This window comes from Urocitellus parryii, chromosome 4 (assembly GCF_045843805.1).
Source record: "Urocitellus parryii isolate mUroPar1 chromosome 4, mUroPar1.hap1, whole genome shotgun sequence".
Lineage (NCBI taxonomy): Eukaryota > Metazoa > Chordata > Mammalia > Rodentia > Sciuridae > Urocitellus > Urocitellus parryii.
This window is the reverse complement of record NC_135534.1, coordinates 105,362,905-105,379,118: the sequence shown is the minus strand read 5'-3', so window position 1 is coordinate 105,379,118 and position 16,214 is coordinate 105,362,905. Positions and strand designations below refer to the sequence as shown.

Genomic DNA, 16,214 nt, shown 5'->3' with positions numbered 1-16,214 from the left:
TTTGGTACGGGGGATTTAACCCAGGGGCGCCTAACCACTGAGCCACATCCCCAGTCTTTTTAAATATTTTATTTAGACACAGGGTCTCACTGAGTTGCTTAGGGCCTCGCTAAGTTGCCGAGGCTGACTTTGAACTCATGATCTTCCTGCCTCAGCCTCCCGAGCTGCTGGGATTACTTCTATCTTGCCCATTTTATGACCTGATTTCTCCATGAGGGACCCATCAGTCACTCTCTGCTACCTTTGGCGTTTTCCTCCAAGAGGAATTAAACTTTCTGTATCTGCACCTCCCCATCCCTGCCTCCATTTCCCTCTTTAAAGAGAGCTTCAGATAATACCTCTACCAGCTGGAAAAACAGGTAGTACTTGCAGTACTAAATGGAATATTAAATATGAGTACTAAATGGAACCAAAGGTGAGGAACACCTGAGTTATCTTGTGAAGCAAGGTAGCCTCTGAGGACATGCCAGAAAAGAGGGACAGCAATTCTTTCAGCTAAACACACTTTATTTGTTTTCTCTGTCAGTGGAGAGGAGCTTACATGCATTCATTGAGTTGCGAATGACCATCCAGTAGCCTGCAGTAAGAACCAGGGAAGGGGGCTCAGGGCTAACTCTGGGCCAGGATCTGTGAATGGGACAGGGCCTCTGCCAACATTTACCCAGTCCCCCACAAAGAAGGCTGCAGAGAGAGAGAGAGAGAGAGAGAGAGAGAGAGAGAGAGAGAGAGAGCTGGGAAAATGGAAAGTTAAATGAAATTGTTAGTAATGAGGGAACATTTTTTTTTTTTTTGGTACTGGGAATTGAACCCAGAGGCACTTAAATACTGAGCCACATCCCCGCCCTTTTATATATTTTATTTAAAGACAAGGTCTCACTGAGTTGTTTAGGGCCTCACTAAGTTGCTGAGGCTGCTCCGAACTTGAGATCCTCCTGCCTCAGCCTCCCAAGCCACTGTGATTACAGAATGAGGGACAATTTATATGCAGAGAAAGGAGGGATTTGAAGGCAGAAATATTTGTGTGGGGGAAGGGAAGAATTGGCCAGGAGTGAATCACAGAAATAAATATCCTGACAGGCAGGCTGGGTGTAAGGGGCTGAATAGCCATGATGTTTCAAAGGACAATGAAGCAGAAAAATCCTAGAACTGGGCGGCAGGTAGAGATGGCAGGAAGGAGCGAGCCAAAGAAAATTCTGCAGGATGTTGTGAGTTCACTGTGAGACTGAAGAACAATTCTCTTGTAGGGTCCAAAACTTGTCCAGGGAACAAGGAATTGCAGGGTGCCTAGGGAGAGGCAGACGTAGGCGATCCTCCAGAGCTGTCAGATTCCTCTCTGATTCAGGCCAGAATACAGGTCCCGCTGGCCTTTCCGGATGGGCTGGGGGTAGAACAGAGAGGGGTGGCTAGAAGGGTGGAGGAAGTAGCTCGTGGGGGAGAATGGCTCTGGAGATCTAGCTGTAGTGCAGTGGAAAGATGCTGGGCTTGGAGTCAGGAGGCACCTGGGAATTCCAAGTTGGTCCTTACAGGTAGTAGACTTGCATGGATTCTGTACTTCTGTGAGCCTCAACTTTCCTATTTTAAAAATGGGAGTCTAAAGACTCACCTCTCAGGTGTGTGTGTGTGTGTGTGTGTGTGTGAGAGAGAGAGAGAGAGAGAGAGAGAGAGAGAGAGAGAGAGAGAGAGAAATACTGGGTTTTGAACCTAGGCCCTTTCTTATGCTAGGCAAGTGCTCAGGGCTTTTGTCAGGATTAAATTAAGTCACTCATTGGAAAGTAAATATCACATGCTTAAATATTTGTAGAGTGGGTCCAGGTGTGACAATAAAAATATGTGATAACTATTAGTGCACACCCACCAACCAATGAGAACAATTCTGGTGGTGCTCCCCTAGGCCAGGCATTAGCTGCTTAGTCACCAGATCAAGAGGCAGAGGGATGGGCTGTGATGTCTGAGAGTGTATGTGTGGGTGCCATGGCGGGAGGCTTGGGGCTACTTACCAATGAAGCATTATCATATTTTAATAACTGTTTGACTACATTAGTATATGCTAGTGCAACATCAGTCCTGAATTTATCATATTAGACCTCACATATGTGATGTTTCCACTGCTATATCCCAGCCAGTGAATGAATCAGAGAGAGGGGTATATTCCCACCCTCGGGCCACACAACCTCTTAGCCTGTTCTGCCATGAAAGAGGCAGAAGTGGTCCCATGGTGAGTTTTCCTAGGAACCCTGAGTGAGGGCTTTCAAAGTATCTGGCAGGTGAGAGAGGGACAGTCCTACCTGTTCCCTCCCCCCTAGAAGGGCATGCTCCTCCTCCCCACCTCTCCCTGTCCACTCCATCCCTGTTACCTCATAGTCCGGGTTGGGAACAGGTGGTGGTCTCTCCTTCTTTTGTCCTGCAGAGGAGGGAAGGGAGAAGTATTCATTTCCAGGGGGGAACCCCAATGTTGCAGTGCTGAGTGCCCCAGTGAGACCCAGCTCAAGGTTGACAGTCCCCTTTGTCTCTCCTTCACATCTCCCATTTTCCATCCCAGTGCCCTTTTCATTTTCTTTCTTCAATCCCATCCCTAAGGACCCCCACACTGTTCTTCTCATTTTGTGACTTTCCTTAGCCCAAGTCCTCCCATCATTTCTTTCCATGGGGGAACAGAAAGGAAAAGGCAGGAACACCCCGATGTCTCTCTTCTCACAGCCTGAGGGTGGGATCTGATTACTGCAGAGCACTGATAAGCATTTGAGGAAGCCCTTCATTTTCCTAAGTGTGGTCACACTTTTCTAGGGTGGGAAGGAGAGGAGTGGTCTTGGAGAAGGAGACCTTGGTAGAACAGTAAATGTTCTAAGGAAGCAGTTTCAACTTTCCTGGGGACTTGCCCACCCTGTCCCAGGCTGGACGCCACCTTGATGGGAATGTTCTCTGACACAGCTCTTACCCCTGGGCCTGCCACCAGCGCCTGCTCCACGTGTCACAGGTTTGGACTTGGCCTTTCTATTCTTGCTCCAGTAATAAACCAGCATCAGCAAGCCCAGAGTGACAATGATGTCGACTACGATGACTGTGGCCACAGCCGTCAGATCCACCTCTACGCAGTTCTCACACACTACCCGGACCAGGGGCAGAGAGAAGAGAAATGACAGAGAAGGGAAGATATCAGGGCACTGGAGAAGAGGGAGGAACAGATGAAGGCGATTTTCCCCTCAATACTCACACACTTGCCACAGGCCCTTCCCTTCAATATGTTTATAACAACGATAACAATTAGCAAGCTATAGTCCAACGGTCTTGGGTTCAAGTCCTAGCTTCATTACTCACTAGTTATGGGAATTGTGCAATGTATTTTTGACTCACAAAATCTCTGTTTCTTCATCTACGAAATGGTAATAAAGTAGTACTTAACTCATATGGCTTTTGAGAAGAATACATGGAAAAAAAAATCCCTGGCAAGTTCAGTGCTTGAAATTTTATAAGCACTCGATAAATGTTAGCTCTCCTTGTGATTTCATTATTATACTCTAGTTTAGACAGTTTAAAAACAGTGGCTTTGGCTTCCTTTGCAAGTCCCTCTAAAGAATGTATCTCTGGATAAAGCATCAGATAAACTCATATTGTAATTCTGGGTATGACACAATCCAAATGACCCAAGCCTGTCTCTTGGGAAGTTGCTATTTTAGACCAAGAGCTAACTGAGATTATCCAGACAGCCCCATATTGGTTTTTAATCTGTTCTAGAAAATACTGATGCTGTGTGGCCTTGGACACTCCCAGGGTTGAGTATAGAAGGAAGCCCTGGGACATCAGAGGACTGTGAGTTGGGTTGGAGAAGTCATGGAGAATGTTACCTCTAGCTCTCAGGTACAGATAATTCCGTGTACTTTTATCTTTTTGTTCTGAGGGTGTGTAGCAGGCGTAATAACCACTGTCATCCATTTCTGAAAAATTCTTCAGTAACAGTTGTTCGTCATTTTCGCCTTCTAGTTTTTTTTCATTTCTTTCCCAATTTATTGTGCCCTGCAGAATTTTTTGAGGGCACGTCAGAATCACATCAGTTCCTGAGATGGAGACTTTGTATTCTGAGGAATGAGAGAAAAGAGAAAGGAAATTGGAGGGAGAAACCAGAAAAATTCCCCAAAGGTCAAACTAATGACAAAAGAATCAATAAAATGTAAGAATTCACATCCTGGTTTTACCTGCTACTGGCTAGAGAGTGTGTGAGGAAGGGATCACCCTCTGAAAGTTGGCTTCAGTTATAGGCAGGAACATTGGAACTTGGGGAGGGAAGGATGGAAGTAAAGAAAACCCCACATAGGTCCCTATTTGAAACTTTTCTAAAATGGGAATTGGGCACATAATGTTGAGGGGCCCTCAGTTCTTTGGTTTTTTGTTTGTATACATAATATACTCATGCAATTTGTGTCTTCATACATGTACTTTGGATAGTAATGATCATCACATTCCACCATCATTAATTACCCCATGTCCCCTCCCTTCCCCTCCCACCCCTCTGCCCTTTCTAGAGTTCGTCTATTCCTCCCATGCTCCGGCTCTCTATCCCACTATGAATCAAAGAAAACATCCAGCATTTGGTTTTTGGGGGGGCCCTCAGTTTTTGAGGTTAATCTTTCTCGATTACTTTCTTTACAATCCACCAATTTGCATCTTTAGACAAAGCATAATTAAAGGGCCATAAACTCACGTATCTGTGTTAGGTCATCTGCAAATAGAAAAAAAGAAAGATTAGAAAGAAAAAGTCCTGGTTTAAATTTTTTTTTTTTTTGTACTGGCACTTGAACCCAGGGGTGTTCTCAGTGAGCCACACTCCAAGTCCTTTTCATTTTTTACTCTGAGACAGGGTCTCCCTAAGTTGCTAAGACTGGTTTTGAATTTGTGATCCTCCTGCCTCAGCCTCCTGAATTACAGGCGTGTTCCATCATGCCCAGCTTAAGTTTAAATTTGAGGTAAAATTTTTCTAATGGGTCTAAACACTTTCCCTATCAGTCCCCAGAGAGGGGAGCCCCAGTCTTGAAAATGATGTGTGCACTTAGCCTCTGAGATACACTTATTGACATGACTCACGTACAGCAAATTGCAAGCGTGGCAGCATGTGCTCTTAGGCCCAGGACTGCAACTCAGAAAGTCTAAAAATCTTCAGGTTTATCTTCTTGCATTAGCTAGATTATCTTTCAGATAAATATCAAAGGATCTTCTCAGAGATAAAAAAATCTTTCACATGTTTGGGTCATTGATTCTTGGCCTTACCTATGTCTCTTTATTCAGGAATTCCCTCCCACACACACTTTTTTTTTTTTTTTTTGCAGTACTGAGGATGGAACCCAGGGCCTTGCTCATGTTAGTCAAGTGCTCTATCATTGAGCTGCAGCCCCAACCCCAGAAATTCTTTCCTTTTTTTTTTTTGTACTGGGAATTAAACCCAGGGTGCTTAACCATGGAGCCACATCCCCAGCCCTTTTTTATATTTTACTTAGAGATAGGGGCTTGTTGAGTCACTTAGGATCTTGCTAAGTTACTGAAGCTGGCATTGAACTCATGATCTTCCTGTCTCAGCCTCCAGAGCCACTGGGATTATAAGGATGTGCCTCTGTGCCCAGCTAGAAATTCTTTCTTATAACCAACAAAGTCTTTTGTAATAGAAATCAAATACCTTTCTTTTTATTCCATGTACTTTTCTCTGTTATTGCCTTTAAATGATGTGAATCACTCTACACATTTTAAGGAAATTATTCTCCCAATAAAAAGTGGCTTTATATTATCTCAGAGACACTGTGGTACTGGATAAAGAGCACTGGACTCTGAGACATAAATCTTGTGTCTGTATCTCGGATCTGCCCTACTCTATGTGTGCAATGGAAAGTCATTTAACATCTCTGAACCTCAGTTTCTTCATCAGGGAAATCTCCATTTGTAAGAATTAAATGGATTCTGGGGTCTGAGGTTGTAGCTCAGTGGTAGAGCACTTGCCTGGCACATATAAGACACTGGGTTTGATCCTTAGCACCACATAAAAATAAACAAATAAAATGAATGTATTGTGTCCATCTACAACTAAAAAAAATTTTAAAAAACTTAAAAAAAAAGAAAAATATTAGTTTCTTTTCTCCTTTCTTTCTTGGGGTCCTGATACCATAGAGAACAGAATTGAGCTTTGACTCTGCCACCCAGATAGTCATTTGGCTGAGACTGTACACAACATAAACAAATCCTTCTCCATCTGGTGATAAATTGGAAGTTGAATATAATGCCAATAGATGGTATTATTTTGATTTAATAATTTTTCAGCACTAATTTTTTTAGAAATATTATGTGAATCAGAAATCACAAATAAGTTAAAAGTAAATAGACAATATGCTTGGCTTGGTAGGTTTGTTTGAAAAACAAATGTAAAAAAAATTGCTTACAACCCTTATTCGCACAAATTCAGTAGCAGAGCTTAGATTTACATGTGCTCATACAAGGGTCTAGATGTGTCTGTGTCTACAAATAGGTATGTTCACAAAGATTGTAAACACATGCATGGTATTTCATAATGGTTAAGAAAATGAACTTCAGTATCTTATAGATTTACACTTATGCCTTATGATTGGGCTTTCTATCCATTTTCTAAGTCTTTGTTTTCTTATCTGTAGAGTAGGAATGTTAGAAGAACTGAATGAGGAAATCTGGGTAAGATATTTAAGGCAATATCTAGAACACACATATCTAATAAAACTTTAATGCTTATTATCTAGATTCAGTGTGCTTTCTATATAATAATAGCTAAAATTCACATACTGCCTTCTATAGGTCAGGTAATTCAAAAGAATTACTCTTTCAACACTTATAATAACATAAAATGGGTATCATTATTATTTCCATTTTATACATGATGATGTACAAAGAGAAGTTAACTGTACAGACATATAGCAACTAGGGTGTTGGACCAGGATTCAAACATGGCCATCCAGCTTCAGAGTTAGACCTTTAACCTCACACTGTATGCCCTTCTCTCTTCTGCCTAAAGTCTCTCTCTTCTTCAAAATACCAGTTCATCCTTTAAAACTCAGCTCAAGAATTGCCACCCCCAGGGAGCCTTCTTCAATTACATTCTGCAGAGTTGACCATTCCTCTCTTTATACTTCATTTTACTCTGTATCTACCCATATCATGGCATACAACACACTTTAATATAATTTTTTTGGTCTTCCATATAAGACATGTGGATCCCCGAGGAGAAGGAATTAGCAAAGCATTTATATTTTTGTTCATTTACTCATTCAAAAAATATTCACTGAGCACCTTCTGTGGACTAGACATTGGACCAGGTAAACAAACTCATGGATAAATTTTTGTACAAAAATCCATGGATGCTCCAACCCACGCCCAGATGTGTGTTTTTCTGTAGCAGTAAGTTCAGGGACGGATATATACATGCATAGCTATTATAGTCCAGCATGACAGCTAGCAACAAAGACAGGCATATCTCATACAGATCCCATCGAAAGGTGATTATATTTTTCCTGCTACTGGTTCTGGCTCTTACTGTTTACTACTGAGGGTGTTCTCTATGACCATGTTGTTTCACATTTGAAAACAGGTTGTACAGAAGAAAAATGCCCTTACCATTTTCTTCCTCAGCTGAAAAAGAAATGATAAGAAACCATGAGTGACATTCCTATCAGCAACTAAGATAAGCCCTGACCTCAAGGGTTAGGACTCTTCCCTCAATTGCCAGAAAGCAAAGGATCTTCAAGTCTCTCAGCTATGTATCACAAGCTGTCTTGGATCTTACTTCTACCTTAAATACCTAATGACCATTTGTAAAAATGACTGCCAAGGACACCACAAGTCAGGCAGCCCAGTGGAAAGTAGACTGGCACAATTTCTGCTTTTGAACACAGTAGCTGTTCCCTCAGTTTGGAGGAGCTATTGAACAGACTTTTCCAGTATTGGGACACTATGGACTCTATTGCTGTGGTTGAGAAAGTAAGTCCAGGCCCGGTACACTTGTATGCATGTGCACACAAAGACACACCTGGCACACACATTCAGAGTATTCAGATGTGATTCTGAATGTGCAGCAAAATGCTGCCCTGAGATTGATCCAGGCAACCATGGGCATGCATTCTGGCCAGCCACACATTCTTTACAAAATCGCACATCAAATAGGAGAGGCTAGCAAAAGAAAACTGTGGGTATTTTCAACTTATTTTAACAGTCTCAATTCTTTTTTGGAATCAAGACTGGCTTCTTACGATAATCTCTGATTCCCTATTCTGGGCTAGCTTCATCAGCAAAAGGCAAAAGAGAATAGTAGAAAACCCTTTCACTGGTCTCTGAGGAAGCTCTGTGGGAGGCCAAGAGGAAGCTCTCCACTCACAAATACAGTTGGTTTCTGAGAATATGATGTTAGATGATTTTGTCATTATATGAATGTCGTAGAGTGTCACACAAACCTTGATGGTACAGCTATTATACATTTTAGGTTATAAAGTGTAGCTTATTGCTTGTAGGCTACAAACCAGTATAGCATGTTACTCTACTGAATACTATAGGCAGCTACAACACAGTGGTATTTGTGTATCTAAACACATCTAAACAGAAAGTGTATAGTAAAAATACTAGGTGATAGGGAATTTTCAGAGTCATTACAATCTTATGGGGCCTCTATTGTATATACTGTTAGTTGTTGACTGAAACATTGTTTGTCAGCAGACAATTGTACTAAGAATCCTGGATTGATTTCATAGTGAAGAGAGCATATCTTACCTTCCTGCCCCCAAGCACCAACTGGAAAATAAATAGTTACAAAAATGAGTTAGAAAATATTGTGAGTGCATGCAATTCCAAATAATGGAATTATATTAATGACCATCTAAAGTTCTTTCCAGCCACTGTATGATCTCAGTGGCGTCTACACTTTAGAAAAGTGCCTTTTACTGCTGGGGATTGATCCAGTCAATTTGGGAAGAAAGAGAAAGGAACCGTCCAGCATTAAACATGACAACACAATATTCAACAAACAGAAGTTAGAATAAGTTGAGGCTGCTTTTTGTCTGACAAGAGAAATAGCAAAAGAATTTTGCAACTAAGCCTCCATTTTGATACTGGTCTCTGACTGTGGGAAAAAAAAATGAGCTTTTGTTTGGCTACAAACGTCGGGATTCTTGTTCCATTTCTGGCTTCTGCTTGTTGGATGGCTCAGTTTTTCCATTTGTTTTCTGCTAGAGACAAGTGGAAATATTTGAAACCCCAGTCACTCATAACCTAGAGCCTATGCATTGAAGAGCCTGATCACATTTCCTCTGGACTCTCCCAAATCCCGTCACTTAACCATGACTTAGATTCATTACAGTGACCAGTTTCCCTGGCACTGCCTGAGAGTTTTCTGTTCACCAATAGCCTCTACGTTGGGTGAGATACTCTTTAATCCCCAGAGAATAACGGGTACTTAGTTAGATAGGTTGCCTTTGCTAAAAAGTACTGACTTTTCACTTGGGCCTATGGGTAACTAAAAGTTACCTTCATTTAGTATCCAGTATTTTTTTTTTTTGTTGTTGTTGTTGTTTTTTGTTTTTTGGCACCAGGGACTGAACTCAGGGGCACTCGACCACTGAGCTACATCCCTAACCCTATTTTGTATTTTATTTAGGGTCTCACTGAATTGCTTAGTGCCTTGTTTTGCTGAGGCTGACTTTGAACTTGTGATCCTCCTACCTCAGCCTCGTGAGCTGCTAGGATTACAGGCATGTGCCACTGTGCCCAGCTCCAGTTTTATTTATTAACTTTTGTGTTAGAATCCTGCTCAATTTTGCACATAGGTATGTTAATCATTTAAGGAGTGTTCATCTCAAGCTGGCATTCTCTCCCCTTCAAGAGTGAAGACACCAAAATAAAGGTAAGTAAGGTATTTTTAAGATTTTCAGGGACATTCAACTGCTGGCTTTTAAAAAGCTCCTGTTCCAGACTCCCTGGAGCAATGAGTAGAAGTCTCCAGTCATTCTCCTAGACATTCCAGGAATAGTGAAAAATTGAAGGCAGATAATTTCCTGATGAGACTGTCCCCCTACCCTGAAGCAAGAGCAATCATCTCCTGGGAGCTGAATTGTCCCCACCCCTATCCAGGATCATGGTCTGATAAACATCCTGTGAAGCAAAGGGAGATTGTCTCTTCAAGAGACAAGGACTTCTCTGGAGCCACCTTGTAGAACCAGAACTGAGATAATAATCAACCAGGACACAGTTTAACCAAGATTATTTAATTCTGCATACTACTTGTCCACTGCCTCAGTTTTTCTTCTGTTTAAACCTAACACTCATGTATCCCAAAGACAGGACTGGGAAGCTTGATCCCATTTGCCTCCCCAATATGGCCATATTGATTACAGTTCCTTTTCTACTTTTCATCATTACTTTTTCCATTTGTTTTTTGGGGCAGGTGGCCAGATCTGATTTGTTGGGACCCCCAGAGTTGGGCCTATGGCCCAGCAGTCCGGTAACAAGAACATTTTGGGCACATTCTCATAATGCCCACATTCTCAGTCTCCACTCCAGGCCTCTTGAAATAGAAGTTGCATTTTAACAGGGTTCCCAGGTGATTTTTGTGTTCAACCTTAAGAAAACAACCCAAGATGAAGCAGGAAGTGAAGATACTATGGCTGTGGCTCTGAGTTAGGAGCCCCAGCTGAGACAGTATTTCCTAGGCTTTCGAAATAAAACTATCAGGAGCCATTTTGCCTCATACAATGCGGCCATTCTGAGCACAGGCCTTGTGGACAGATAGTCCTGATTTCTTGGATCAGCTTCTGCAATTACTAACAGTATGGTTTTAAATGTTATTTAACTTCTTTGAGTATTAATTTCTTCATAAAATAGAGGGTATAACATCTTTCCTCCAAGGTGGAGGTAAGGATTAAATCAGTTAATGCGTATAATGGAGTTTTCTTTGTATGGTACAGACACTCAATAAATGGCAACTTTTTTTGTATTATTTATCTCATGAGATATGCAAATGCTCTCGGTTATTTATCAATTCATGTCCTGCCTTGTTTCAAAACAGACTAAACTAATTCAAAGCTCTTGGGCATCCAAAAAGGACTGAAAATTGTGAGGTGTTTGTTTCAAAGGTACTAAATTTGTTCTACTATGTGCAGAGTTTGGGTTTCACTGTCTGATTTCCCCAAAACAAAGGCTGGGGCTTAGCTCTTCTAATGTCTTGTGTTAGTTCTTAAGGGCTTAGTAAGAACTGGGGTGGGCTTCTTCTTGCTGGCAGAGAGACCTTTTTGCTCTCAACTGATATGATCTTGTCAACTGCTTCTCCCTGGCTATTCCCTGAATGATGCCCTAGGCACCTGCACATTTCTTTTCGATGGCACAGTCCCTTACATCTTCTGGTAAATGAGGCTCTTTGGTATGACTGGGCTGCACGAGTAAGTCTCTGAGGCTTCCAGTGGACTGGAGAAACACCACCCTTCTTTATTCTAATCTACTTACCTGATAGGAGGCAGAGTCCCAGAACTCCCCAGAGAGTGCTTGACTGCATCCTTCTCTCACTGGACACTCACTCTACTGAGACGGTGAAGAGTCAGCTTATTACTTCTGAAAAGGAAACCAGAGGATGTCTTCAAAACATCTGCTGGATATAAGGGCCCTAGAGTCATTGTTCTCAATGCCGGGATGAAAAAGGGAGGCACTATATGAGGAGACTCACCATTTTCTGAAGCAAGCACCTGAGGCTGAGAGGGGAGGCGGGCTTCTGAACACCACACAGGAAGTGCAGAGGGGCCTCTGGGTCTGTGGTTCTACGTCACTTGGAAATGTTGGAGGCAGAGGCCTCCACCTGGACTGGCCAAGGAAAGCTGGGCCTCATAGACTTCTCCTAAGGTTGAGCAAGAGGACTTGAGACAAATCCTGAAGGAGCTGTGAGAAACCCTGCCATTTAGTTGCCTGGGCCACGTGTGGAGTACCTCCACCTTCAGGGTGCCTTTCTCAGATATCCGCCCCACCCACCCACCAACTGTTACAGGAAGCGAGAGAAGCACCGAACATTTGCTTTCTTTGTGGTGTCCCTGGCATGGAGTTGCAGGATGGAGCCATCCATTATAACAAGAGCTTTTGGCTTGAAAATACGTGTTGGTGTGAAATCATGATAAACCCTGTTTCCTTGTGTTACCTTTACAACAATAAAACATAATACTCAATATTAGAAAGAGTAAAGAGTAGCAGCCTCAAAATCTGCTTGTCTAAGTGTGAGTTGTTTACTATATCCTGGCACTATGCTCAGGGCTTTACTGATACATCTCATTTAATCCTCAAAATGACCCTCCAGCTGGGTGCAGTGGCACACATCTGTAACCCCAGTGATTTGGGAGGCTGAAACAGGAGTATTGCAAGTTTGAGTCTAGCCTGGGAAACTTAGCAAGACCTTCAGAACTTAGTGAGAACTTGTCTCAAACCAAAAAGGGCTGAGGATGTACTCAGTGATAAAGTGCCCATGCATTCAATCCCTAACACCAAGAACAAAAACAAAAACCCTCCAAGGAAGGTATTATTATTATTATTATTATTATTATTATTAGGCACTGGAGACTGAACTCAGGGGCACTCAACCACTGAGTCACATCCCCAGCCCTATTTTTGTATTTTATTTAGAGACAGGGTCTCACTGAGTTGCTTAGCACCTTACCATTGCTGAGGCTGGCTTTGAACTTGTGAGGCTCCTGCCTCAGCCTCCTAAGTGGCTGGGATTACAAGCATGTGACACCATGCCCAGCAGTAGGTATTATTTTTATTCCCATTTCAAACTTGAAGGAACCTAGTCTCAAGCAGATCATCTAACTTGTTGCAGATTACAGAGCTAGGACACTAGAAAACATTTTGGCAAAATTCACTTGGTAAATATTTAGTGCCTTCTGTGCTGTTGTTTTGTGCTTGGTGATGGTAAGACAGCAGGAATGAGATCTGTAGTCCTTGTGGACGAAGAAAGTAAGGTGATCAGGAATCAGATCACTTCAGGAGAATGATACTAAGAAAGAGGACACACTAGTGCTGTGGGGGTGACAGGGGGCACCCAAGAGGGTCTGGGGGAGGAGGTCTCTCTGAGCAGGTGACATATAAGCTGAAATTTGAGGATGAACAGGAATGAACCAGGTCGAGAGGAGGACAGGCAAATGTCCAGAGGAGCATCATGTCTGAAGCCAGGAGATGAGGAAGAGAAAAGGCGAGTCCAGAACAGGATGGCTTCTCAGGCTGGGAGGACCTTTTAAAACTGTCCTGGGTTTGGGTGAGGAGCACACCATCCAGTCTTTGGATGGGAACTGTTTGTTCCCAGAGATGGATGCAAAGGGGGGCGAAGCAGCTGCTTCTCCTGAGTTTGGTACCTGACAAGGCTCACCTGTGAGTTCTCACGGCACAATGATCCCAGCGTATGGGGGAGGGGACAGTCCTAAAGGGGAGCCTGGGTGGTGCCACACCATCTCCCCCTGATTCACTCCTGCATTGTTCAGAGCCATTTGCTCCTATAATAATTTTACTCCATCCATAAACAGCCCTTCAAGGATCCTGGTTGATCTCTATGCTGGAGAAGCTTATAAAAGCAGTTAGTGGGACAAGCTACAGTTGTACTCCCATAGCTGTTCGGGCGGTGGCGGGGCGGGGGTCTCCATCTGATCCTTGTTACCTCCTTTCTTTGTTATCCAGTTTGGATGATTCCCAGCCCCCAGCTGGCACCTCCGCTGACCTAAGGTAAGACCTGGAGGCGTCTAAGCCCCTGGTCCCCACAGGCTTTCAAGCTGTGGCTGCTGATTGCCCACTTACTGTCAACATTGTAGACGTGTTCCAGAGAGCCCTTGGGTGCTGTCTATTTCCCCTGATCCCTGTGGCCCTGCCTCCTGATGATAAGGAGAGATGCACTCTATTGAGAGGGTAAAAAAAATTTTTTTCTACAGGTCTCTTAAAGTTATTAGGAATTTTGCTGTTTGCTGTGGTGCAAGCATCTGCCTCTGGAAACCGTGGCCTTTAGAAACTTGAGCCTAGAGTTATGGGAGGGGAAGTATAAATGTCCTAAGTGGGTCACCGGGAGTAATGGCGAGCATGGGTGCTTCTACTTCTGACCCTCGATCCTGGACACATGTATTCTACCTCCTGCAGACACACTACCTTACAACAGTCATTAGTTTAAGATGGATAGTTCAGGATAATATATTCTAAAGGATAGTGCCCAATCCTGGAAGGGTGTTATTGAGTTGATACCTTAGTTATGTCTTCAAAAGGCTACTCTACTGATCTATTGGGTTGGCAGCTTCAGTGCAGCATGGCACCAGAGGATCCCATGTCATATGTCCACAGACACCTTGTTGGAAGTGGGTCCCTTGTTCTGTTTTGATGTATGCAAGATCTGGTAATGTTGGATCAGGCAGCATGTGAACTCTTGGATTGTAGAGCTAGCTGAGGCACTGCAGGCAAGAAAGTCAAACCCATACCCAGATTATGTCAAATGAATTGATGTGTCCCATCAAATGAATTGAGACTTTTCCAGGTTTACTTTGGAAAGATCCATTATAATCCACTTACCAAGAAGCGACTGGTTATTTTCCTCCAGGATGATGCCAAATCAGGGACTCAGCATTGGATACAGTTGTAACAGTGGCAGTAGGTAGGTCAGATTTGGCCAGCCCACACTGCCATCCTCAGGCATAACCTACACCACTGCCACCATGGTGACTACATTCTTATTCCCATGGTTCCAGTGTTGAGATGGCTCTGGACAGAGGCTAGTTGACATTAACTTGCCAAATTATTTTCTTTTACTTCCTGTTGTAGGTATTTTCCATGATAGATGTTTTCTGGTGGATTCTAACATGTGACACAAAGACCTTCACACTTCATAATATGTCCCTTTCCCAGACTTCTCTGTTATTTGCTCCAGGCTCCTGACTGATAAATTAAGTCATTCACCACAACCCATGAATCTATATATTCTAACATTAGGCTACTTCTCTTTCCAAATAAAGTGGATGACCAGGTGAGATGCTAGATACTCTGACCTTTGGGAGAAATTCCCCTTACTGCTGTCTTCAAGGCCATCCCTGGGTGGGCGCTGCGGGCCTATAGCATTCTGTTTTTGGCTTGCATCCACACACTGAGCTGATCTGTTGGCAAAGCTTAGGCTTTATTCTCTGTTGTCAGCTGGTGCAGCCCACCACATAGGCGGAGCCAAGGGTGAAGCAGTGGTGCAGCACAGGCGTCAGGACCAGCTACTCCAGTGCTACAGCTTCTACCCTCATTCATGCTTGATCTGGGTTGTATTCACTCCATCTTATCACTCCGCCCATCTGACCTTATGACTTGATGGGTCTGACAGTGCCCAGTTAATAATAGGCAGTTCTGGATTAATGATTAGTCCATGTCCCATAGCCACTCAGCTTCTACCAGTATATGGACCCTGCTAGGTCCTCTGGCAGGGGAGGACACTGTGGGATCACTACTATATTTTATACACATGCCATTGTGTTGAAGTGACCTATGGGGATCTGGCCTTTAGTTTTGTTGATGGGTCCTGGTGTAAGAATTGACTCAGTTCTGGACACTCAAAAGGAAACTGTGACTTCCCACTGGGGAAACTCACCTCAGCCATCTGTTTGTCCATTCTTGGATTCTTTTGGGAATGTCATTATACTAAAAAATCACTTGTTTTTTTATCTGAAATCAAACATATATTTAACTATATTAAATACTCAAATATTTTATACAAATTAAATACATATATATGTTTGTTTATTTTTGTTTTTCTAGTCCTGGGATTGAATCTGTGGCCTCAGGCATACTAGGCAAGTGTCCTACCACACACCACCATCCATGGCCTAAATTTTTATTTGCTAAATCTGACACACTGACTTTAGGATTACCATAACCTATCAGCTATTTCCATAGATCCTTGTGAATCAGGCCTCGTGGCTGGCAGTTAGACAATTTGGCCATCTTTCTATGGAAGTTAGTGCTGCCACCTGGCCTCTTCTCCTTGGGACCCTATCATTCCCGTTGCAAACTAGGGAACTAGGCCTAGGAGAGCATCTGGCCTACAGAACATGGCCAATGTTGAGCCTTTTAACAATACTAGTGCCCTCTCACTGGAATGCACTTGGCAAATTCCCTAGGTAACCCCCTGAGGGACAAAGTCGGATGGTGGGTTTTCTGGTCTTATGCAGAGGATTCATCCTAGC

The 16,214-nt window shown here is 43.0% G+C and overlaps 1 protein-coding gene and 1 long non-coding RNA gene across 2 annotated transcripts; both read right to left on the bottom strand.

The window, feature by feature from the left end:
- Positions 1 to 520: 520 nt before the first annotated feature.
- Positions 521 to 5,104, bottom strand: Cd3e (CD3 epsilon subunit of T-cell receptor complex). The gene is made up of 6 exons (XM_026396341.2): positions 5,077 to 5,104; positions 4,697 to 4,714; positions 3,843 to 4,073; positions 2,936 to 3,103; positions 2,355 to 2,401; positions 521 to 1,378 (listed from the first exon to the last, which is right to left on the bottom strand). Exons 1-6 carry the CDS (start codon positions 5,102 to 5,104, stop codon positions 1,322 to 1,324), a joined length of 549 nt encoding a protein of 182 aa, XP_026252126.1. The 3' UTR covers positions 521 to 1,321.
- A 3,654-nt stretch (positions 5,105 to 8,758) lies between these two features.
- Positions 8,759 to 11,790, bottom strand: LOC144254494 (uncharacterized). Its single transcript, XR_013343502.1, has 3 exons — positions 11,705 to 11,790; positions 11,488 to 11,592; positions 8,759 to 8,784 (listed from the first exon to the last, which is right to left on the bottom strand). It is a non-coding gene; the product is annotated as an uncharacterized LOC144254494 (long non-coding RNA).
- Positions 11,791 to 16,214: the final 4,424 nt, after the last annotated feature.

Bases quoted from the DNA above. Each gene is read 5' to 3' on its own strand.
- Cd3e (XM_026396341.2), bottom strand. From the start codon at position 5,104: ATGCTGCCACGCTTGCAATTTGCTGTAC. The intron at 3,104-3,842 runs GTAACATTCTCC...TGGTCCGGGTAG, and splicing joins TCTGTACCTGAGAGCTAGAG to TGTGTGAGAACTGCGTAGAG. The intron at 2,402-2,935 runs GTAAGAGCTGTG...CCTCCTCTGCAG, and splicing joins CGCTGGTGGCAGGCCCAGGG to GACAAAAGAAGGAGAGACCA.